The following is a 24423-nucleotide window of genomic DNA, read 5'->3' as shown; positions in this document are numbered from 1 at the left end:
AGCCGCCCGTGTTGTCCAAACCAACAGCAGGAGAGCCTCTTTTCCTTTACCTGGCTGTCACGGAAGATGCGACTAGTGTCGTACTGGTCCGGGAAGAAGACCGGTCTCAGAAGCCAGTCTATTACATCAGTAAGAGACTTCTTGGGGCTGAATCTCGATACCCGTTGATGGAAAAGATGGCAATCTGCCTTATTACGGCCTCCCAAAAGCTCAGGCCGTATTTCTAGTCCCATTCAATACACATCATAACCGATCAGCCTTTAAGGCAGGTTTTGCAGAAACCTGAAGCATCAGGACGTTTGTTGAAATGGGCTATCGAGCTTAGCCAATTTGAGATATTGTACGTGCCGCGAACTGCTGTAAAAAGCCAAGCCTTGGCTGATTTTGTGGCAAAGTGCACAGGATTCTGAGAAGAACCAGTGGAAGAACCGGTTCGGGCCTCATGGAAAGTCTGCATAGATGGCTCGTCTAACGAGAACGGGTTTGGGGCTGGAATCATATTGATATCCTCGGAGGGACATCGATTCCACTCTGCGTTGCGATTCAGATTCAAAGCATCCAACAACGAGGCCGAATACAAAGCTTTATTGGCTAGGCTAAGGGTGACCCAGGAGCTGAAGGCCAGCTCCATCTAGTGCTACATCGATTCCCGTCTCATGGTAAACCAAGTATTAGGAGAATACCAAGCACAGGGAACCAAGATGGCTGCTTACCTAGCCAAGGTAAAGAAGGAGCTATCCTCATTTGAGCACGACTTAATTGAGCAGATACCTCGGGAGCAGAATGCCAACGCTGACGCCCTGGCAAAGCTCGCCACCTCCGGGGAGGCAGAAACTTTGAGCCTGGTACCGGTAGAGTTCTTGGAAAGACCAAGCATAGAGGAAGTCGGGGCGGAGGTCGAGATGATCGACACCAGACCGACCTGGATGACTCCTATAATTGAGTACCTCACCACAGGGAAGTTACCCGAGGAGCGAAATGACGCAAGGATGGTACTTTACCAGGCTCCGAGGTATATAATGATAGACGGGATATTGTACCGGCATGGCCTCTCTTTACCTCTTTTGCGGTGTGTTCTGCCTGGCGAGGTGAAGACCATTTTGCAGGAGGTGCATGAGGGATTTTGCGGAGATCACGCTGGGGGGCAATCCCTGGCCTTAAAGGTGTTGAGGCAAGGGTATTATTGGCCCACTCTTTCAAAGGACTCGATCTCTTATGTCAAAAGTTGCGACAGGTGCCAGCGGTTCGCCACGGTCGCCCAAGCCCCTCCAGTCGAGCTAAAGATGATCTCATCATCGTGGCCGTTCGCGATCTAGGGGATTGATTTAGTTGGTGCCCTTCCCACGGGAAAGGGAGGAGTTCGCTATGCTGTGGTGGCTATAGACTACTTCACAAAATGGGCAGAGGCAGAAGCCCTGGCGACGATTACTTCAAAGAGGATCCTCGACTTCGTGGTCAAGAATATTGTCTGCCAATTCGGGCTGCCAAAGAAGATCGTGTCGAATAACAGAACACAGTTCGATAGCGACCTCTTCACCGAATTCTGCGAGAGGCACGACATAGTTAAAATTTTCTCCTCCGTGGCCTATCCCCAGGCTAATGGGCAGGTCGAGGCTGTGAACAAGACATTGAAAGTGAGCCTTGAGAAGAGGATGGATGAAGCCAAGGGAGTTTGGCCCGAACAGCTCCCCTAGGTGTTGTGGGCATACCGGACCTCACACCGAACTTTGACGGCTCACACTCCTTTCTCCCTGGCTTTTGGGAGTGAGGCCGTCCTTCCCATCGAAGTAAAGATAGCCTCGCACAAGGGTCCGGACATTTGACCAAGACCAGAACGACAAATTTCTCTGCGCGTCCCTCGACCTAATTGATGAAAAACGAGAAGCTTCGCAGCTACTGCTCGCGCATTATCAACAGAAGATCACTTGTTACTTCAACTCAAAGGTCAAGAAATGCATCTTTGGCGTAGACGACCTGGTGCTCAGAAGAGTCTTCTTAGTCGGTAAGGATCCCAAGGACGGAGTGTTGGGGCCAAACTGGGAAGGACCCTATCAAATAATAGAGGTTGTGAAAGAAGGAACCTTTAAGCTAGCTCAGCTTAATGTAGAGCCAATCCCACGGACCTGGAATACAATACACCTAAAGAAATATTATCAGTAATACTTTTGTAAGGCTTAGTTAGAAAAGCCACCTTGTTTTATTAGATAATGAGACAGTTTCTTCGTATTATTGTATATTTTTGTGGACGTAATGTTAAAAGAGCACGTTTCAAGTAACCACGAAAGTTCCTTTCTTGGTTACTTGGGGGGCATATGTCCTGGATAAAACTAGGTCCTAAACTTCGAAGTTGATTCAAATTGATTAATCGATGTTTTTCTTAAAAAACACGAGATATCAATAAAGAATTAACGCGAACTAAGTTTATAAAATCAATATCATGGAAACAACCAGGTCCTAAACTTAAAAGTTGATTCAAATTGATTAATCGACGTTTTTCTTAAATAGCACGAGATATCAATAAAGAATTAACGCGAACTAAGTTTTTAAAATCAACATCCTGGAAACAACCAGGTCCTAAACTTAGAAGTTGATTCAAATTGAGTAATCGATGTTTTTCTTAAAAAGCACGAGATATCAATAAAGAATTAACGCAAACTAAGTTTTTAAAATCAACGTCCTGGATACAACCAGGTCCTAAACTTAGAAGTTGATTTAAATTGGTTACTCGATGTTTTTCTTAAAAAGCACGAAATATCAATAATAAATTAACACAAACTAAGTTTCTACCAAATGCGCTAAAAGTAAATAAAAATAATGGTAAAAGAAGATTAAAATGAAAACTCGGGAAAACCAATTGTCTCGAGGAGAAAAACCTCGTGGTAAAAAATTACAAATAAATGAAAATAAAAATTCTAGGCCCCCCCAGGCCGTTCTGTTGAGGTCACCCCTTCGGTCTCCTGCTCGCCTGCAGCGGAAGTCTCCCTGGTCTGAGAGGGCGCCTCCTATTGAAGACGAGCCTTGAACTTCTTGAGGAAGGGCTCCCACACCTCCGGCGCTAGGAAGGAGAAATCGCTATCCTGGTTGAAGGCCCAGCAATGATAGAGCATGGCTTCCATGGAGGAACTGGAAGATGCCCTCTCTGCAACAAGGGCGGCCTTGGCCTCCTCAAGCTCAGCCTTTGCAGCGGCCAAGGTGGCCTGTGCAGCCTCAAGATCGGTTTTCACCGTGGCCAAGGCGCCCTGTGCGGCTTCCAGATTGACCTTCGCAGTGGCCAGTGCAACCTGCGCGGCCTTTTCGCTTTCCTTGATAGCCGTCAGGGCAGCCTTGGCATCTCGCTCTTACTGTAGTGCAGACGCGATAGCAGCCTGAGCAGTCTGGAACTCACCCTTGATCTCGTCAAACCTGGCCCTAGACTGAGCTATGCTGCGGTGTAGAGCCAAAGCCGCCTGCAAAGGAAAAGATAGTAAGGCATGTGCTAAAGAGAAAGCAGAGAAAATTGTCTAAGTTAACTAGGTAACCTTACCGTGAGGTTCATCCCCAGTGAAGACTCCATGACATTCTCGGGGCTCCTCGTCTCGATCTCCCGCAAGTCCCTCGGGGTGGCATTGTAGTAATGCTCCACTGTATAGCTCGCGATCTTGTAGATCGTCCATCGGAAGGCCTCGAGGAGTTTCTCCAGAGCCTGAGTGTTAATCGGTATGCGCACGGTGGGAGTGGGAGCTGGCGAGGTTCCAGTTGGTGCCTCCTGATCCCGAGCAGGGACAGGAGGTTGCGGAGGAGGTGGAGGCATGTTCTCCACTGTTGCAGGGCCCTGGCTCCTCCCTTTTGTGGGAGACTTGGAGACGGGCCTGGGAGGAGTCTTCTTGGTAAACCGGGGCTTCTTGACCAGTGGCCCGGACGATCCGGAGGGAGGATTCCCCCCTGGAAGATGGACCGCAAGACGTTGTCTCCGGGCTGTGCCATCTCTTCACCTGAAACAAAAAAGAAGGAAGCGTTAGGACACATGTAAGGTTATTCGATTAGAAGAAAAATCTAAGGATATATTGAAAAGGTCCTACCCTCCGAGCTGGAGGAGGAATCTATTGCCACGACCTCCGGCCGCAGAGCTTCTATGGGGGACTCTAGGTTTATAACTTCGCGAATGAGAGGGGGCTGGGGGTCCGGATCAGCCTCAGGACCGGACTCCTCCACATACTGCCTAAGTCCTGGAGCGACTACACCCTCCAGAAGGGAGGGCCACGACCTAAGGTCGGTCCCATACTCCTCAAAAAAGGCTGACCTAAAAGCCAGGGTGTTGTCTACTGCTACAGTGCCCCTAGGGCAGCTCATGTCATAGTGTAGCACCAGTTGATCTACACACTGGAGTAGGGTTACGTTAAGGTCTAGGTCATCTTGGTGACGGTGTACGAGCTGGCTTGGGTTAAACCTAGCGAGCCGAAGGTCTACGACAACCCTGTCTAAATCCCTAAACAGGTATGGGTTACCTTGGTCTGAGGGGCCTGCTGCTGCCCCAGACTGGATCTGATCTGCGTCAGGGTCCTGAACAACCTCGAGGGCTCGCTTCCGGTGCACGAGCGGCACCTCGTCTTCCTCGTCCTGCTCGTCATTCACCGCAGCACCCCCCTCGGGAATGGGCACCAACTCGCGAGCTGCTCGGATGGCACCAACTCAAGGCTAGGGTCTGGCCTGGAGAAATTAACTTGCACGCCTGCATCGTCTCATCAGACACGAGTTGGCGGTAGTCTTTTTCGCTTGGTGGGAGCCCCGCCAAGGTCTCATATTGACCCCCGAGGGTCACCGATTTGGCCGTCCTCGCAAAAATGGTTGCACGATGGTATTCAAGTCAATACACATGGAAAGAAACATATCAGTGACGATTTTGCGAGTTGAGGATAGAAAGAACTTATGAGGACGGTTGAAGTAGTGGTGGTCGCAGTTGCGAAACCCCATCGACATAAAGAACTGGTCTTTGAAGTCGTTGGGGTGGCTGGGCAGCTCGATAACTGCAGCAGAGTTGGGAAAGCGCGTCAGGTAGTAGAACCCGTCGCCTCGCCCCCATTGATTCGAGCTGGCTTTGAGGCAGAAAAAATAAAGGATGTCCGCTGGTGTAGGGACCTCTCACTCATGCTTCAGGAAGAGGTACCTCAGCCCCGCCAGAAGACGATAGGAGTTAGGGGGCAGTTGGAAAGGAGCCAGCCTCACGTATTTCAGAAAGTCCGCGAAGTACTGGTCCAAAGGAAGGAAGGCCCCGACCTTGAGGTATTCGTCGCTCCAGGCCGTGAACTCCTCGTCGAGGGGCGTGCAACTCCTCTCGCCCTCGAAGGGAGGTCGGGCAACAAGAGCGCCTGTCCCAATTTCGATGTTATGGGACAGCAAGATCTTGTTGACCTTCCCTTGAGTCGTAACCTTCGAGACTATCCTCTCTGCCTCAAAGAAGGCGTCAGTTCCCACCTCGAGCTCTTTCTCCATGATGGGACCAAAGTGGGGGATTGGGGATTCATCAACTATCTCTTTCCCCTTATTGGCCTGCTGGGATGACGAGCCGACGACGCTCTTTTTGGGCATGTTCTTCCTGGGTCCCATCTGGCTGCCTAGCGATCAAATATGAAGAGAGTTTAGATAGGCGACCTAAAAATAGAAAAGGGAACCTAGCGCAAGAAATGATTTTCGTACACAGGCTGAGGTAATCTCAACCCGCGGTGCGTGAGGCCACACGATTCTGTGATCACGCGCCTATGTTCCCAACGGATCCCCGATTGTTCGAGATCTGTGTGTCAGGAGGGTCAGGATAATGCTTGCCTTGGAGGGCAAGTTTCCAAAAAGAAAAATCGCCTGGGAAGTGTGACCCCTAAGCTACCCGGTTTTGCAACCCATAAACCTATCACCTTCCCCTCTCCAAACAGGCATTCCGAAAAGCTACCCAGAAAAGTTACCCAGAAATTATCTTGACCTATACGTCCCATTACTAAACATGTTCTCATATGATCGATAACCCTAGGATAAAAACCTACGCACAAAACACCAGCCAAAAAACAACCTATAGTATGCGACTAAGAAAGAAGTTTACCTAACAAGAGAAACATCAAAACGTGCAACAAGCAGAGGACTTATAGTGTTTTTTCCATGTGAAAGTCGCAAGGAGCGTAGGAGTCGGAGTCCTGGTGGAGCCTTTAGAACTGGAGTCACGGAGAAACTCTTGTGGCCGGAGCATAGAGGCCTCTGGGACGATAACTGGAAAAAGAAGGACTTCTGAGGCTAAAAAGGAGAGAAGATGGGGGAAATTTTTTCAAATAAAGGGTGGCTCATGTGAAAGGTGGCAAACCTTATATATATGTAAAAGGCAAAGGAACGAGGACCGTTCGATCGCATTAATGCGAGATACGAGGGTCACAACTCGAGAGACGAAACGTCAGTCGAGGATAGGCTAGGTGATAACTCTACAAAATAGAGTTATTCTACAACTTTTTATGTGCTAATTGTTGCTTAATTCTTGAGTTTTTAATTGATTTATTAAGTTTTTAAGTAATTTTGAATTTTTTAGTCTTATTTTGATTTTATATATTTTTGTGTGTTTTTATAGTTATTTTGTTGTAATATATTGTAGTTTAATTATTTGAATTATTGTTGTGTTTAATGGTAAAAAAATGGTGTATTATCGAACTTAAATGTGAAATATAAATTAAGTTATAATTAATATTTTCAAAGAATTAAATTGATTTATTTTATAGTTGAAAATATTTTATTATGATTTATTTTATATTTATTTTGTAGGGAAATTTATGACACTTTTGCTCTTCAAAAGAAAGAAAAATAAAGAGGAAAGTGGCATTTTCAAATGAAAGAAAGGAACAAAATGGTATTATTAAAATACTAAAGAAGCTCCATGGCCCAAGCCCACATCTCCAAGCTTCCTCCACGTTCCTCACCAATTTTCCTTCAGCAACATCACACCAAGCTTCAGCCTTCATTCAGCCAGCCTGGGCCTCTTCAGCCTGCTTCCATCGAAGCCCAGCCCAGGCCCCTACACCAGCTACTCCATTTGGGCCGGCTGCCTCTTCAGGCCCAACGCCACAGTCAGGCCCACCGCGCCAGCTATCTCCTTCAGCACCAAATAGCCACCAAAAAGACCAAAAAGTCACATTTTTCTTCCCAACATTTTTTCCTTTCACTCAAATATCAATTCACTCTTCCCTATTTTTCTTACCTAAATAAACATTCCTAATTTATTCTTTTACCCTAGCTTTTCACTAATCTTTTACCCAACCAAACATTTCATATTTCAAATACTCTTACACTTACTCTATTTATCCTACCACTTCCCAACACAATTAAATTAATCAATTTATTTATTTTAATTTGATTAATTTAATCTCCATATTTTGCCTATAAATAGAGTCTTGTAAGACCATTTGGGGAGCTCTTCTTCTTCATCTTTTGAACATCTTCTACACATATTTTTCTCTCTTCTTTTCACTATTTTCTCTCTACCATTTTCATCTTTTGAAGAGCATGTCAAGTATGTTATTTTGTAATTTTCATCTAGTTATGAGCTTCTAATCTTTTTAAAAGGTTATTAAGATGATGATGAAGCAAAATGTAACTAGAGAGTATTTTTTGTTGTATGTTGATTTCCCATTTGTACAACATTGTTTATGGATTTTTCTATCAAAGATATGCATTTTTCATCTAGTGTTGATTGTTAAAGCATATTACACTTAGTTCTTCATTATGCAAAAATATGATATTCTTTGATTAAATGTTTTTCATTAAATTGTTCACATCTAATTCTTAGAGCATAAGTATCATATTTTGCCTAAACATAATCTCTTTGATTTTTTGTAGTTTCATTAGGTTGTAACACAACTAATGCTTAGAAATTATATCTTATATAAGTGAAGAAAAATCCTACATTTTTGAAAGAGTAACTTGTGCTTGAATAGAAAATATATTTTGAAAAAATATATAGTGTGATTTATTTCAACTATATCAAAACTTGGGAATCAATATACTTATAAATACTATTGAACTTGCATTTTGTGGATTCTAAAATCTTAATAATCTTATTTTACATATCTCATTTGAAAACCATTTTTATCATTAATATATTTATTACTTGTCTTTTATTTCTCTAAAACAAAATCTCATCAAATATTTGGAACTAGGTTAGAATATTCTTGCTTTCTTTGAAATAGTTTCTTTTGATGTTAGTCAACTCCCATGGGTTCGACCTCGTACTTACATGAACATTATATTCCGAAACGATTCGTGCACTTGCGATTTATAAATTTTTAAACATACCCGTTTTGGGTCGATCACTAGGCCATTAAATGCAATTCTCGGAAGCCGGACCGTCGCCAACCACGGTGCTCCACGTGTCCGATACTTGCGCAGTGGACGGGACATGAAGAGTCGAAAACGAAACCTAAAAGCCGCCGCTGTGGTCACAGATGACGTCATGTGTCACGATCAGGGGCTTGAGGGGCAAATGTACGCCCTAAATATCTGCGAGTTATTAGCGAGCTGGAAAAGGACATAATTCAGTCTGCCACATGTAAATCGTCCACCCGGAGTTGCTGTTACGAGTCTCCACCTCTCTAGCCCGAGCTGATCAGAGAGTTAACAGTCTACTCGAAGGCAGTGGGTCAGCAGTATGGATATCACGAGCTGGCGCTACATCAAGCTCGAGATGTGGCATAGATCTGACACCCGAATCCTTGTAAAGGTTACCACGCAATGTAAACGTGCATATATCAGACATCACGTGTCTATTCCATTCCTGAATTCTCGGACACGCAGTATAAACGTGCATGTTCAGGCACCACACGACTGGTTTGGGCCATGCGGCCCATTATCCCCCTTACATATTGATTAGACCACACCCCACTGTCAGGTTTTAGGAATTAATCATCAGTGTCACAGAGATGACATGATAGGTAAGAAGGTCACGGGATGACCTCATTTACCAACGCCCAGGTATCCTCTCCCTATAAATACCAAGACCCTGGGCGTTGCAAGGGGTGGGCATATTTTTTGTAAAGAAACACCCTATAAGGAATTGTCAAGAGAGATCAATAATATTGACTAGTGGACTAGAGGGATTTTAACCTTCGAACCACCTAAAAAGAAATGAGTGATAACCTCCCCACGATACTAATTTCTCCCATTTAGAGTTACGACATTTTCATATTACGGTTCAGTATTTAGCACTAATTCATCCTGTTTATTCGTATAATTATCTGTTGGCGAAGAACCGCGTCAACACCCTCCAAGGAGGTCAAAGATTTGAATGGACGGAGGAATGTGAGCAGACTTTCCAGTAGCTCAAAGCGAACATGGCGAATCCCCCAATAATGTCGAATCCCGTAGACAAAGAACCCCTTATCCTCTACATGGTTGTCTCAAAGAAGGCCATCAGTGAAACCCTTTTGTGCGAGGAAGGACGTGTCCAACACCTCGTCTATTATGTGAGCAAAAGACTCCTTCGGGCCAGAGTCCAGATACACACTTATGTCGTACTTCCAAGCACATCTCATCGAAGTCCTCACCAACCAAACTCTAAGGCAAGTCCTCCAAAAGTCAGAGTCCTCTGGGAGACTCCTTAAATGGGCAGTTGAACTTAGTTAGTTCGACATCAATTATCACCCGAGGACTACCATCAAGGGACAGGCTCTGGCAGACTTTATCTCAGAGTGCACAGGAATGCATGAAAGGTCCGAGGTGGCCCAGCCTGTTGGGCCCATATGGAATCTATTCGTGGATGTGTCCTCCAACGAGAATGGGGCTAGAAAAATTTAAAAAGTATATTTTATGATGATATTACAGTTAGAGTATGTCATAATCAAATGTATATGAGTTATTAAAATAAGAAATCATTAATGAAGAAAATGTTGCAATAATAGAAAGAAGAACAAACAAACCAGAGCTTGGAGGAGACACAGAGGGCTAAATGCATTTGTGTTTGAGGAAAGAAAGAACAATGAAATGGTGCAAAAATTGGAGGATGAGAAGTCATCGGAGTAGGAGTAAGAATGTCGGCCAGAGTGTGAGAAGGAGTTAGGGCTGGAGTGAGCTTATTGTATTTTACTCTTGAGTGGAAAATATGGGAGAACACTCTATTGTGTTGTGGAAGATGAAGTGTCAAGTCACTGTGTCGTGGTAGAGTGTTCGAGTAGAATAAATGATATGATGAGAAGGTTGATTATAAAAATGAGTATAAAAGCAAGAAGGTTAAAATATGGGTAAAAATTAAATGGGCCATGTAAAAGTGGGTAAAAATATTCCAATCTAGTCTACCCCAGTCCAATCATGTGTGCCAAAACGCACCATTAAAACGTTTTTTATTTTTGTGAAAAGCATATACCTATAGCCAATTTATTAAATGATGGCATAGTGCGTATATTCTATAGCAAACAAAAGCTAGCTTTACTCCAACTAAAAATAGAAAAACAGGCCCTGCAATATTTATAGTTTAAGCATATCATCACATGGGCCATCCAAATGAAGTTCACACGTCAGTTTGTAAGTCTCCAGTTTGTAACCTTCATCAATTTGACTTGTTACAATAAAGACAAAAGTATGAGACTTTTTCACAGTGGTATAGGACTAAACCTAATCACTGGAACACAAAGTAGGGGATGAGCCCTTGGGAGGGTCATACCAGGTGCCTCTTCCATGTCAACAATGCCACCTATCCCATCAACATTCCACTCAAAACACTGAACCATAGCAGCAAGACTGGTCTGTACAACATGCATTCCAAGACTAATCCCTGGGCACCCTCTTCTTCCACTCCCAAATGGCAAGAAATGGAAGTGTTGTCCCCTCACATCCAATTGGTTCATACTGAGGAATCTCTCTGGGTTAAACTCTAGTGGGTTTTCCCAACTCTTTGAGTTCCTATTGATGGCCCAAACGTTGATAAATATTCGAGTCTTTTCTGAAATATCATAACCATTAACGGTGAAATCTTCAGAGGCTTCTCTGACTATTATTGGCCCTGCTGGATGAAGTCTTAAGGTCTCTTTCACTATAGCTTGAAGGTAAGGTAGGTTGGCAATGTCTGATTCTTCTACTAGTCTAGTTTTACCAACTACTGAATCGATCTCTTCTCTTGATCTCTTCATTATTTTTGGGTGGTTTATTAACTCTGCAAGTGCCCATTGAATAGTAATGGAAGATGTGTCTGTTCCAGCAACGAATATATCCTGGAAAATCATAAAGAGATCAATCTATTCAGATATAAAGCGACCTTACTAAAGTTGCACTCTTTATGTAAATAAAAGTAACACTGAGATAGTCAAAACCAGACCTAATATCAATAGAAGGAAAGGCTATAGGCAAATATTAAGGAGCCACACTTCCAAAAATAGTATAAACATTCTCTTTTGAGGAATTAATTATCATATCATAATACTATCTTTCTACATATCTAATGCTGTTAGAGAAAATTACACAATGCACGTTATATTTTCTTTTTTTAGATCAATGTAATATTCAGAAAATTAATTAGATGATGTTTTTATATATTAATAATAGTTTCGAAATAAGTAAACCCTATAACATATATTAGAAATTGATAAATCATTAAAATGTATAACATGATTTAATTAAAAATGTTGTTGATGTATATTATGTGAAGAATTATTTTGAAGTACCTTGCTGGAATAACATAATATATATATATAAAGTTATGAAAAAAAAATTAAGCGGTGAAAGGCTTTGACAATATTAATTAGTAAAAGAATAAGAAAGGAGCTTAGAAAAGGTTAATTTTAATTTAATTTAATTTTTTCTTTCAATTCTCTCGTCTTATTCAACAAACTACATATATATATATATATATATATATATTATAGAAATACTATCTATATTTTAATAAAAAAAAATATTTATTCTTTCTTCTTTTTTTACAAAATATATTTTTTTATTCTTGTTAATGTAAATTAATGTACATTAATTTATCTTATAGCAGTAGAAACTTTAAAGGGGAGGGGGGATTAATATAGATATGGTTGGAATTAATAGATTTCTATTCAAGACTAACAAATCCATATAAAATATACAAAAAAAAATTGTGATGAAAAAAAATCCAAATAATACAAATAAAAGGAAACACAATTCAATAAATATACCAGCTACCTAATAAGATATAAATATTTCTCAATATAAAATTAAACAGAAGAATATAATTAATAAAAATAAGAGATGTAATGTGTCTAAGAGTGAAGCCTTATAGTCTCTCCTCTCTTCCACGTAGCTTTGAACGTGGTGAATAATTCAACTTGTCTATTGTAATTTTTTTTTTTAAAAAATACAATACAATAGTGATAACCACTAGACATTTTCTATTTTCAGTTTGTGAGTTAGTTGTTAAGAGTGGTATTGGTTGTTATTTTTGCCACTTGTTTTCTGTTTTACAACTTGTTAATTACTGTTACAAGCTGTTAACTACAGCCAAAGCCTTCTTGTAATCTTTTCCATATAAATACATTTCTAACTCAAGAACTAGTTCAGCTTTTAAAGTTCTTTGAGATTCATTATTTGAATTGTGTTCAGATAGGAACTGTATAGATAAGCTCTTCTCTCATGGTATTAGGAAGCCTTTGACTAACGTCGATCATGGATCCTAGAAACCTAGAACGTACAACATCAGCTCAAGCGCCCCCAACCGCTGCTGCGATTATGGCAATTGCTCTGATGCAGCAATGGAATCCCTTTCAGAATTCATTGAATTCTTCTCTCATAATTTGCCTCGATCGCACAAACTATCTTGCGTGGAAATCTCAAGTGATTCCCACTGTCATTGGTCATGGACTTGATGACCTTCTCCTCACCGGCATTGCCCCTGTTCAGAGACTTGTCACCGGCGATCTCAACCCTGAATTCACCACCTGGAAACGCAAAGATCAATTGTTCCTCAGCTGGCTCCGATCGTCCATGACTGAGACAGTTCTTGGATCTTTGGCTCATCACACATCGTCCTTTGATGCCTGGCGTGCTCTTGAACAACGCTTCTCGAGCCAATCCAAAGCCTGATTGCTCCAAATAAAATCTCAACTATCAACAATCAAAAAGGGTAATCTCTCAATCTCAAATTACTTTGATAAGGTCAAATTGTTAGCTGATTCTCTCTCCACCGATGGCCATCCGATGGAAGAAAGTGATTTAATAATGCACTTACTCAATGGACTAGGTCCTGAATATGACCCTGTTGTTGTTCATGTGACCAGTCTTGTAGATGATCTTTCTTTAGAGTCCATACAATCTTTATTGTTAACCCATGAAAGAAGGCTTGAAAGACATTACAATATCGGTGATCTTGCTTCCAGAATGTCTGCCAATCTCAGCATCAATACATCAAGAAATGGTCCTGGTGCCCCAAATCGCTCATATGGATATCAAAGTCATGGTTCTAATGGCTATAATAATAGATCATCTGGAAGATTTTATGGTCGTGGCAATCCATCTGTCCCTCAACTGCTTTGTCAAGTCTGCCACAAGCTTGGACACACTGCTGCTGTGTGTCATTATCGATTTGATAAGGCATTTGTTACACCCAAAGTTGGGGAATCCAAGGCATTTCTCACTGAAATTGATAATCAAGAAGCACCACAGGCCTACTCGTATACCACCATCCCTGAGTTTGTTGATGACTATGATTGGTATGCAGACACGGGTACCACCAACCATGTTGCCCAAGGAATGCAGCATCTCGAATCTGAGACTCCCTACTCTGGTTCAGAAGCTCTAGCTGTTGGCAATGGTAAGAGACTTCCCATCACCCATGTTGGTAATTCCTCTTTACCCTCCTCTAAATCTCTTTCAAAGTTAAACACTATCTTAAAAGTCCCTAGCATTACCAAAAACTTTGTTAGTGTCCTTCAACTCACCAATGATAATAACGTTTTCTTGGAATTTCATTCCACTTGTTGTTTTGTCAAGGACAAGGTCACATGGACTGTTTTGCTCAAGGGGAGAGTTAAAAATGGCCTGTACACGCTGTCTCACCGCTCCTTTTCCACTCCAAATGTGAAACTTCAGTGTCATCTAGCTGATAATTTTGCAAAATAGACAAAAGGAGAATTGAGAGAGAATCAAAAGGGAGGCTAGGTTTTCATTATGTCAAAAGAGATGAAAAATAAGAGTACAAGAGCAACAAAATATATAGCCAAAATAATGAGAAGCTAAAAGACTAAACTACCCTTACATATTAATAAAACTTATATTATTAACATCCCCCCTCAAACTCACGATGCATTTGCGGGAAGCATCGAGAGTTTTCTAACTAAGAAACGAAAACGAGAAATAGTATGAGCCTTCGTAAACAAGTCGGCAATCTGCATAGCGGAAGTGACAAATGGTAAAGTGATGGTCCCATTCTGATAGTGGTGACAAGTAAGATGACAATCTATCTCAATATGTTTCGTGCGCTCATGAAAAACGGAGTTGCGAGTAATCTGAATAGCACTAATATTGTCACAATGCATCGAAGTGGGATCTAAGAGAATAACATCCATATCAGCAAGTAAACAACGCAACCAAACAATTTCAGCGGTAGTGGAGGCCATGGCACGATATTCTGCTTCTGTAGAAGATCGAGAGACAAATGTTTGTTTTTTTACTCTTCCAAGAAATAAGAGAATCTCCAAAAAATATACAAAAACCAGTGGTAGATTTGCGATCAGTACAATCACCACCTCAATCTGCATCTGAATAGGCACGTAACTCTAAAGTAGACGTAGATGGAAAAAGAAAACTCTGAAATTGAGTTCTCTGAAGATATCGAAGAATACGAAGCACAGCTGCCCAATGAACGGTAGTGGGAGACGCAACAAACTGACTGACAATGTGAACTGCATAAGCGATGTCTGGCCTGGTGATAGTAAGGTACACTAAGCTACCAACCAGAGTGCGATATAGCGAGGGATTTGACAAGGCAACACCATCAGATGAAGAATACCTGACATTAAGCTCAAGAGGGGTATCAACAGTGCGAGCATCAGAGAGACGAGCCTGATCGAGAATATCCGCAATGTACTTAGATTGAGAAAGAAGATAGCCACGAGGAGAGTAAGCTACTTCTATCCCTAAAAAGTACCGTAGGGAACCCAAATCTTTCATCTCAAATTCACGAGTCAAGTGCATTTTCAACTCCGTTATCCCATTCGCATCATCACCGGTGATAATCATATCATCAACATATAAAGAGAGTAAAGTGAGGCCAGAAGAAGTACACCTAACAAAGAGAGATGAATCATGTGCACTGGGGTGGAAGCCGAGAGAAATAATCACGATGGAGAATTTTTCAAACCAGGCTCGGGGAGCTTGTTTAAGCCCATAAAGAGCCTTCTTCAATCTGCAAACTTCTCCTGAATTATGAGGAACACCTAGTGGAGGAACCATGTAAACTTCTTCTTGAAGAGTCCCGTTCAAGAAGGCGTTTTTAACGTCCATTTGAGAAATGGACCACTGTCGAGTAGACACAACAACAATGAGAGTACGAATAGTGGTATGTTTGGAAACTGGAGCAAAAGTTTCCTCATAATCCATCCCATACTCCTGAGCAAAGCCTTTAGCAACCAAACGAGCTTTGTACCGCTCTACTGACCCATCAGACTTAGTCTTGATCTTGTAAACCCAACGGGAACCAATAGCACGCTTCCCCACAGGAAGAGAAACAATATCCTAAGTACCTGTCTTGTACAACGCAGAGAGTTCTTCAGCCATTGCCTGCTGCCAAAGAAGGTCAAGAATAGCCTCTTTATAGGAAGAGGGCTCAGAGAGTTGGTGAATAGAAGTCAAAAAAGAAGAGAAAGAATCAGAATAAGTGGAGTAGACAAAATCAGGTAACTGTGTGGACTTACGAATTCTTTGAGGGTAGCGAGGAGGAGGAGCAGGATCCACAATCTCAGAAGCATCTTGGGCAGTAGTAGGGACAGAAGGGACTTCGACAGGCTGAGAACCGACATCTGCAGAGTTAAGAGTATCAACAGTACAAGAATCAAATGGATCATTACGAGTGAGATCAGATTTGTGTAGATTGGGGGTGTCCGATGGAATAGAGTAGAAAGGTATATGCTCAAGAAACACAACATGACGAGAAACATAGAGTTTTTGACTAACAGGATCATAACATCGATATCCTTTTTGACCTTCATCATAACCAAGAAATACACAAAGAGCGGAACGAGAAGTAAGCTTACTACGTTCAACATGAGGACGGAGAACAAAACATGTGGAACCAAAGACTCTCAATGAAGAATAATCAGGAGGGTGACCATAAAGTTTTTCAAAGGGAGACAGACCTGAAGTGACAGATGACAGAATTCTATTGATTGAATGAACTGCAGTCAGAATGGCTTCCCCCCAGAATTCACTAGGAACATAAGCACACAATAAGAGAGAACGAGCAGTTTCAACAATGTGTCTATGTTTTCTTTCGGCAACCCCATTTTGCTCTGGTGTATCAGTACAAGAGGTTTGATGTAAGGTACCATCTAAAGCAAGCAATTCAGAGAAACGATTGGAGGTATATTCACCACCCAGATCACATCAAAAACATTTGATAACAACATTATGTTGAGTTTTAACAAAAGCACGAAACATATGATAAATTGCGAGGAAATCAGAACGATGTTTCATAAGATAGACCCAACAAAAATGAGTATAATCATCAATAAAAGAGACATAGTAACGTGATCCACCTTTTGTTAGAACGGGTGATGGCCCCCACACATCAGAGTGAATCAAATCAAAAGGTGCAAGAGAAACAGAAATGCTCTTATAAAAAGGTAAAGCAGAAAATTTTGCCAATTTGCAACCACAACAATCTGAAATATCATGGGTTTGTAACTTTCCTAATGCTCCTGTGGAAGCTAAGTACTTTAAACGTGAACCAGATACATGTCCAAGACGAGAATACCATAAATAAAAACTAGATGAAGACGAACTTAAACGAAATGAAGACAAATCGACACTAGAAGCTGCAACATCAGGAACTCTCAACTCATCTAAAATGTAAAGCCCCCCTGCCTACGACCTGTCCCAATCAGCTTATTGGAATGAGGATCTTGCACATAACAACAAGAATTAGAGAAAACAACTGAGAAACCAGAGTCACATAATTGACCAACAGAGACAAGATTCAAAGTGAGATTTGGAATATGATATACATCAGAGATTGACATTTTTGGAGTGCAAATCGAGCCAATCCCTGCTAATGGCATGAGAGTGCCATCAGCAGTCATGACAGTTACAGAGGGTGCTGATTTAATGGACATGAAGGAATTGGAATTAGGTGACATATGATGTGAAGCTCCAGAATCAAGGACTCAAATAGAGGAAGATATACCTGGTGTACTACTAGAAGGCAAACCTATGTGTGAGGAGGCTGACATGGCGTGTGGCTGCGAGGCAATGAACTTCTGAAACTGCTCTGTGAGTGTATCAATCGAGGTACTAGGAGTGCTTCCAGAATCTGCTGGTGGAACAATAGCTGCCATGTTCGAAGACATAGAATGAAGAGGTCGATGAGGTTGGTTGCCAGATTTTCAGTGAGGAGACTGATTCGGTGATTGCGCCCTATTTAACAGTTTGGGACATTGAGCCTTCCAGTGTCCCTTTTGCTTGCAAAAACTGCATTCGTCGTAGCCAACCTTAGTTTGAGTCTTGTGTTGATTGTTGGAGGCTGGCCGATGAGGAACTGCAAAGACAGAGGGATTCAGAGAAGGAAGAATCCCCTTTTTCACCCCCTTTTATCAACACGAGACTTCAAGCGAATCTCTTCTGCTAACAACTCATTAACCACCGAATCAACCGACGGAAGAGGACTACGATGCAGGATTGTTCCACGAAAACCTTCAAACTCATCTCGAAGAGCCATCAAAAATTGAACCAGACGCTGTGCGTCTCTCCGAGCAATGTAAGGGGCAAATGCCCGTAACTCCGTTGATTCAGTCAAAGCAAGCTGATCCCACAGATTAGACATAGTAGAATAAAATTCCTGAACATTCATGCTATTCTGTTGAAGGGCCCGAATGTCAATCTCCAACTGATACTGCTTTGCGAAATTAGACTGTGTATACAACCTTTCCAAGTGCTCCCAAACTTCCTTCGCCATCTCATATTTCGCCAATTGGATACTGATTGATTGTTGAACCGAGTTTTTGATCCAAGTGATGATTTTTGAATTGTTGGCATCCCAAAGATCCAACTGTTCTACAAAGCTCTCATCCTTATCGTCCTTCAATTTCGTGGAAGTTCCAGAAACATAACCCCACATACGTTTCCCTTTCAGAAATTTTTTCATAACATAATGCCAATACGAATAATTCTGCCCATTCAATCACCGAGATTGTAATCCTAGTGCAACCAAATCAAGGATACTCAAGAACATTTCTCTGATACCATGATAATTTTGCAAAATAAACAAAATGAGAATTGAGAGAGAATCAAAAGGGAGGCTAGGTTTTCATTATGTCAAAAGAGATGAAAAATAAGAGTACAAGAGCAACAAAATATATAGCCAAAATAATGAGAGGCTAAAAGACTAAACTACCCTTACATATTAATAAAACTTATATTATTAACACTAGCCACAGATAAATCTAGTTCAGAAACACCTTCTATTTCTCATTCTTCTTGTAATTCTGTAGCTGATAATTCAGCTCCACTCAATTGTAATGAATTGTCAATAAATAAAACAATTGTTTTTGAGTCTACATCTCTTATTTCTCCTGAAGTTTTAAATGTTCAAACAACAAATGTTAATCTTTGGCACTCTAGACTTGGGCATCTTGCCCCCAAAGTCTTAGCCAAAGTTTTATCTCAACTTAATATTTCCAGTAACCTAAGAGCATTAAAATTTTGTGAGCCATGCAAACAAGGTAAAAGTTACAAATTAACATATTCCCTATCTGAGTCTAGAGCATCTCAACCCCTTGACATACCGACTTATGGGGTCCATCTCATACCCCATCCAAGGAGGGCTACTGATATTATATTCACTTCCTAGATGATTTTAGTAGGTATACTTGGATTTTACCTTGAACCTTGAAATCTCAAGCATACCCTATCTTCCTTCAATTTAAACTGTTTGCTGAAAAACAGTTTAGTCTTCCCATCAAATGTGTTCAATCCGATTGGGGTGGGGAATACAGACCTCTAGCTCAGTTTTTCAACCAACATGGGGTTCACTTTCAGCATCCATGTCCTCATGACCATGAACAAAATGGTCGCCCTGAAAGAAAGCATAAACATATAACTGAAAATGGTTTAACACTACTTGCTCAAGCTGGTTTAGACTTGTCCTATTGGTGGCTTGATTTTCAAAATGCAGTACTCTTGATCAATAGATTACCTACATCAGTCATTGGAGACATTTCTCCTTATGAATGTATATTTCATAGACTCCCAGACTATGGTTTTCTCAAGCCCTTTGGCTGTGCCTGCTTCCCTCATTTAAGGCCTTATCATTCTCACAAACTAACACTCAGGTCTGAAAAGTGTGCGTTTGTTGGCTACTCATTACATCACAAGGGATACTTATGTGAAAATTCAGCAGGCAGAATATATATTGCAGGAATGTTTCTTTTAATGAAGAAGAGTTCCCTGCTCTTTCTCCAGCTCCAGCTGTGCATGTAAACTCAACTAACTCATTGTCCATTCCTAGTATCAATTTTGTGACACTACCATTGCATACTAATGTCCCTGCACCTGTGACTGAGGTGCATGATGCACCTGTTCATGAGGCACATGCTACACCTACTACTACAACTAATATATCAAGAGATCTTGTTGCTACTGCTACTGCCTTTACTGCTCCCGCTACTACAGAACATGGCTCCTGTTCCAGGTTTATCACTCATGGTTGTCCTATTGTATCTCTTGATTCAGCCTTACCTGCATTTCCCACAAATTTGCCACCACAAATATCAAACCCATCTGATCCAACACCTTCACCTCAACAACCACAAAATCCTTCCATCTCCTCAACTAATCCAGTATCCACCACTAATACCCATTCAATGCAAACCCGATCCAAATATGGGATACATAAGCCCAAAGCTTATCATGCTACTTCACACCCTCTCCTTGAATCTCTCTTGCCTAAAGAACCTCATTCCCTTAAGCAGGCCCTTGCTGATCCAAGATGGTTTGCCTCCATGCAAGAGGAAAACAATGCATTGAAAAAAAACAAGACCTGGACACTAGTACCTTATGACTCATCCATGAGTTTGGTGGGCAATAAATGGGTGCATAGAATCAAGCTTAAAGCTGATGGTATACTTGATAAATACAAGTCAAGATTGGTTGCTAAGGGTTATTCTCAAACTCCAGGAATTGATTACAAAGAGACATTTAATCCTATGGTTCGTCCAGCAACAGTTAGAATTCTGCTCACACTTGCTGTCTCATTCAACTGGCTGATCACTCAGCTTGATGTGTCAAATGCTTTTCTCAATGGCACATTACAGGAAACTGTGTTTATGCCATAGCCACCAGGGTTTGTTGATCCAACATATCCCACTTATGTTTGCAAGCTGAACAAAGCTCTTTATGGTCTTAAGCAGGCTCCAAGAGCTTGGAATGATAAGCTCAAAGCTACTCTGTACAGCAAAGGGTTCAGCTTGTCCAAATCAGACAACTCCTTGTTCATTCATGGATCTGGACATAATCTCATTGTTTTGTTGGTATATGTGGATGATATACTCATTACAGGACCCAATCAAGATCACATCACCACACTCATTGCTGATTTGAATAAAGAATTTGATGTAAAGGACCTAGGACCTCTTCATTATTTTATGGGGGTTAAAATAAAGAGAACACCATCTGGTATGTATCTCTCTCAGTCTAAGTACATTGCTGACTTGCTCACTAAACTACACTTAGTGGTGTTAAACCAAGTCCTAGTCCTACCAATTCTTCTCGTAATCTTTCTCTCAAAAGTGGTGAACCCTTCTCTGACCAGTCCCTATACAGAAGCACTTTGGGTGCTCTTCAGTATCTTACCTTGACTCGGCCAAATGTGGCATTTATAGTCAATAAACTAAGCCAATTTATACATGCTCCAACTAATACACATTGGGATGCCTGTAAATGTTTGTTCAGATATCTCAAAGGTACTATTTATGACGGCTTGTTTATTCGACCTGCTGCTAAATTGTGTCTTCAAGCATACTCGGATGCTGATTGGGCGAGCTGTCCTGATGACAGACACTCAACAATTGGCTATGCTGTTTTCTTGGGTGGAAATCTTATATCATGGTCAGCAAAGAAGCAACAAGTGGTTGCCCTTTCTAGCACAGAGAGTGAATTCCGCGCATTAGCCAACACTGCAGCTGAAGTAAAATGGTTGTCCTCTGTTTTGAGCGAACTTCAAATTACTCTACCAGCACCTCCCATCATATGGATTGACAATCAAGGAGCAGCCTCTTTAGCAGCCAATCCAGTCTTCCATGCAAGATCGAAACATATTGAAATTGATCTCCATTTCGTTAGAGATCAAATTTTAACAAAAGAGGTGGAAGTTCGGCATGTTCCTTCAGTTGATCAAACTGCTGACATTCTCACAAAGGCCTTAACAACTGATCGGTTTCTGTATCTCAAATCCAAGCTCAAAGTGTGCTCTTCACCCTTTCGCTTGAGGGGGGATGATAACCATTAGACATTTTCTATTTTCAGTTTGTGAGTTAGTTGTTAAGAGTGGTTTTGGTTGTTATTTTTGCCACTTGTTTTCTGTTTTACAACTTGTTAATTACTGTTACAAGCTGTAGTAACAGCCAAAGCCTTCTTGTAATCTTTTCCATAAATACATTTCTAACTCAAGTACTAGCTCAGCTTTTGCAGTTCTTTGAGATTCATTCTTTGAATTGTGTTCAGATAGGAACTGTATAGATAAGCTCTTCTCTCAAATAGAAACTTAACCGCATGTGTAATATTCATTCATTTTTATCTTGATTTAAATACATGTAATAATAAATTTTAATTTCGTATGAGAAAAGGAAAATAATCAATACTTTATTTCTCCCTTCATCTTTGCTCCAGCTAGTATCTGGAGTTTCCCTTTCTTCTCTTTAGTTTTTCTATTTTTGGGTTGTGTTTTGAGTTTGGTGGAGGAGTTCTCGTGTAGGGATGTAATGGGGTTAGCATAGAAGTATACTGATTTTTTTCTGATATAATTTTAATAAGTTTGCGTGTTGCTAAATCGTATGGGTACAATAATATTACGGTCTCTACAGGGTATTTGTTTTCTTGAAAATTACACTGCAGAAACAATACACACAGAAGGAAAGAACTCTATTTTTCTCAATTTTTTTCTTTCAAATTTCTTGTCTGATCTCATGATTGTGGTGATGATGTGCATTTAAATTACAAGTGAAAAATTCTTTGCAAATTACCGAATTTAATTAGGCCTATGTGCTGAACTAAATTTTAGATGCTATAACCATAGTTAACTGAACTAACCTTAGGATTGTTCCTTGGAAGCTTTAGATATTATATCACATTGTATTGCTTCAAAAACCTAAGAAAAATATTTAAGAGAAAGGAATAAGTTTTCTTAATTGATGAAGATGATTCTTATATTAATAAAATTATGAAGTGTTTCTAAATAAATCTCAGTTTCTAATTTTTTTTGTTTCAGAGTAGGATGAACTGTTAAAAACAATGGAGAACTGATGAGGATGATTATGGAGTTTAAATAATTGTACTAATGAGAATATAGTTGTGTTGTTTTGGATTAGAATTGTGTGAAAAGTTGTAACTATTGGAAGTTTTTGTTTTTACTTTTTATGAGAAGGTGTAATTGCTGAGTACTTTCTTTTGTAAAAGAATGCAACTGATGAATGAATAATTATTGGATTTATGTTAACAGTTATGATAAACTTAACTTATTTATTTCCAATCAATATGATAAACATACGAAATACCGTCAAAACATACGAAATCTTGTTACATAGCTATTAATATAATAGGTAAGATATATAGATTTATGCTTAGATTCATAATCATGTAGGTAAATTCATATCAAACAGTTAATGATGGTGAAAGAAACACCTCAAAGGAGTTTTTTGCAAAAGCTGCAAAATCAAAGCCTCGAAACAATGCTTTTTTTTCTTTCTAATGCAATTATCAAGAAGCAGCTTTAAAATGCAATTAGAGGGACATAGGAGGGACAGGTTATCTGCCCCAGTCGATTTTTATTCCTTTAGAATTACTATCCTAGTCGATATAGCACGCACCCCAAGAAAACTAAACCAAATATATATAATTTTTCTTTTATAAGTCATATATTACCAGGATAAAGGCTTTAATGTGCTCCATCGTTAATCTGTTCTCTGAGCTATCGTCTTCAGATATGTCAAGCAAAATATCAAGCAAGTCCTTCACACCATTACCATCTTCCTTTCTCTGCTCTTGATGCTCTTTTATGATCTTCTCCATCATATGGTCGAACTTTTCATGGACTTTCTTACCTTTTATTTTGATCCCCTGCAAGTCAAAGTTCTTACAGAACCAAATGAAATCAGATAAGTTGAACGTACCCACTACCTCAGCCGATTCATTGACCACCTTCATAACCTCATCAACTTCATCATCATTCTCAGCACATCTCTTGCTCATAACCATTCTAGAAATGACATTACTTGTGAGCTTAGTCAACTCTCTCCCAACATCAACCGGTTCCTTTGACTCAGCCTTTTTCACCATCAACTTCAGCAGCCTCTTTATCTCGTCACTCCTAACCGGAAGAAGCTGGCTCAGAGTTTGACCACCCAGAAGCCGAGACATGCAGAGTCTCTTCATGAACTGAAAGTAAGGTCCGTACGGGGCTAAGGTGAAGTCAGCTGAGGGATACGAAAGGTGGTCAACGACAACCGACTGGGGTCGTTTTGAGAAAGAAGCTTCGTGGCTTTTGAAAAACTGTTTGGCTACTTCTGGAGAGGAAACGACAATGCAAGGAGCTGAGCCGAGAGTGAGATGAATCAAGGGTCCATGGCGGTTTGAAAGCTTTTGGAATGCTTGGTGTGGTAATGGACTGAGGAGGTGGAGGTGTCCGATGATCGGGAGAGCAAATGGGGTCGGTGGTGATCGAGCCTTGGTTCGAGTTTTGGTCAGTATGGTTCGTACCAGGATGGTCGAGACTAGCCAGACCAGGAAAAGTATGATGTAAGGTTTGAGATCATCCATGGCTAACTTTATTTTGTTATATGGAGACGTTGCAAGAGAGTAGTTATAAATTAACATAGAAGAGCTCGGAGATCGAATCAACGATCAGTATATATTAATTAATTTGGGAGAAAGAATAACAATAACTTTAAAAGTAACGATATTGGTCGAAATATAAAAGACCAGTTAAAATTATTCAGGCAATGATAAAAGTAGGCACAACAATAAACTAGAAGGCCGCCGGTAAATGTA

General features: G+C 40.8%; 1 protein-coding gene across 1 annotated transcript; it reads right to left on the bottom strand.

Annotated features, from left to right (window-relative positions):
* Positions 1–10586: 10586 nt before the first annotated feature.
* LOC133785039 (3,9-dihydroxypterocarpan 6A-monooxygenase-like) lies at positions 10587–24192 on the bottom strand. The gene is made up of 2 exons (XM_062224298.1): positions 23299–24192; positions 10587–11204 (listed from the first exon to the last, which is right to left on the bottom strand). Exons 1-2 carry the CDS (start codon positions 24190–24192, stop codon positions 10587–10589), a joined length of 1512 nt encoding a protein of 503 aa, XP_062080282.1.
* Positions 24193–24423: the final 231 nt, after the last annotated feature.

This window comes from Humulus lupulus, chromosome 6 (genome assembly GCF_963169125.1).
Source record: "Humulus lupulus chromosome 6, drHumLupu1.1, whole genome shotgun sequence".
NCBI classification, from domain to species: domain Eukaryota; kingdom Viridiplantae; phylum Streptophyta; class Magnoliopsida; order Rosales; family Cannabaceae; genus Humulus; species Humulus lupulus.
Note: the sequence above shows the minus strand (reverse complement) of the source record. Positions and strands in the feature narration are given on the sequence as shown.

Bases quoted from the DNA above. Each gene is read 5' to 3' on its own strand.
- LOC133785039 (XM_062224298.1), bottom strand. From the start codon at position 24,192: ATGGATGATCTCAAACCTTACATCATACTTTTCCTGGTCTGGCTAGTC. The intron at 11,205-23,298 runs GTAATATATGAC...ATGATTTTCCAG, and splicing joins ACATTAAAGCCTTTATCCTG to GATATATTCGTTGCTGGAAC.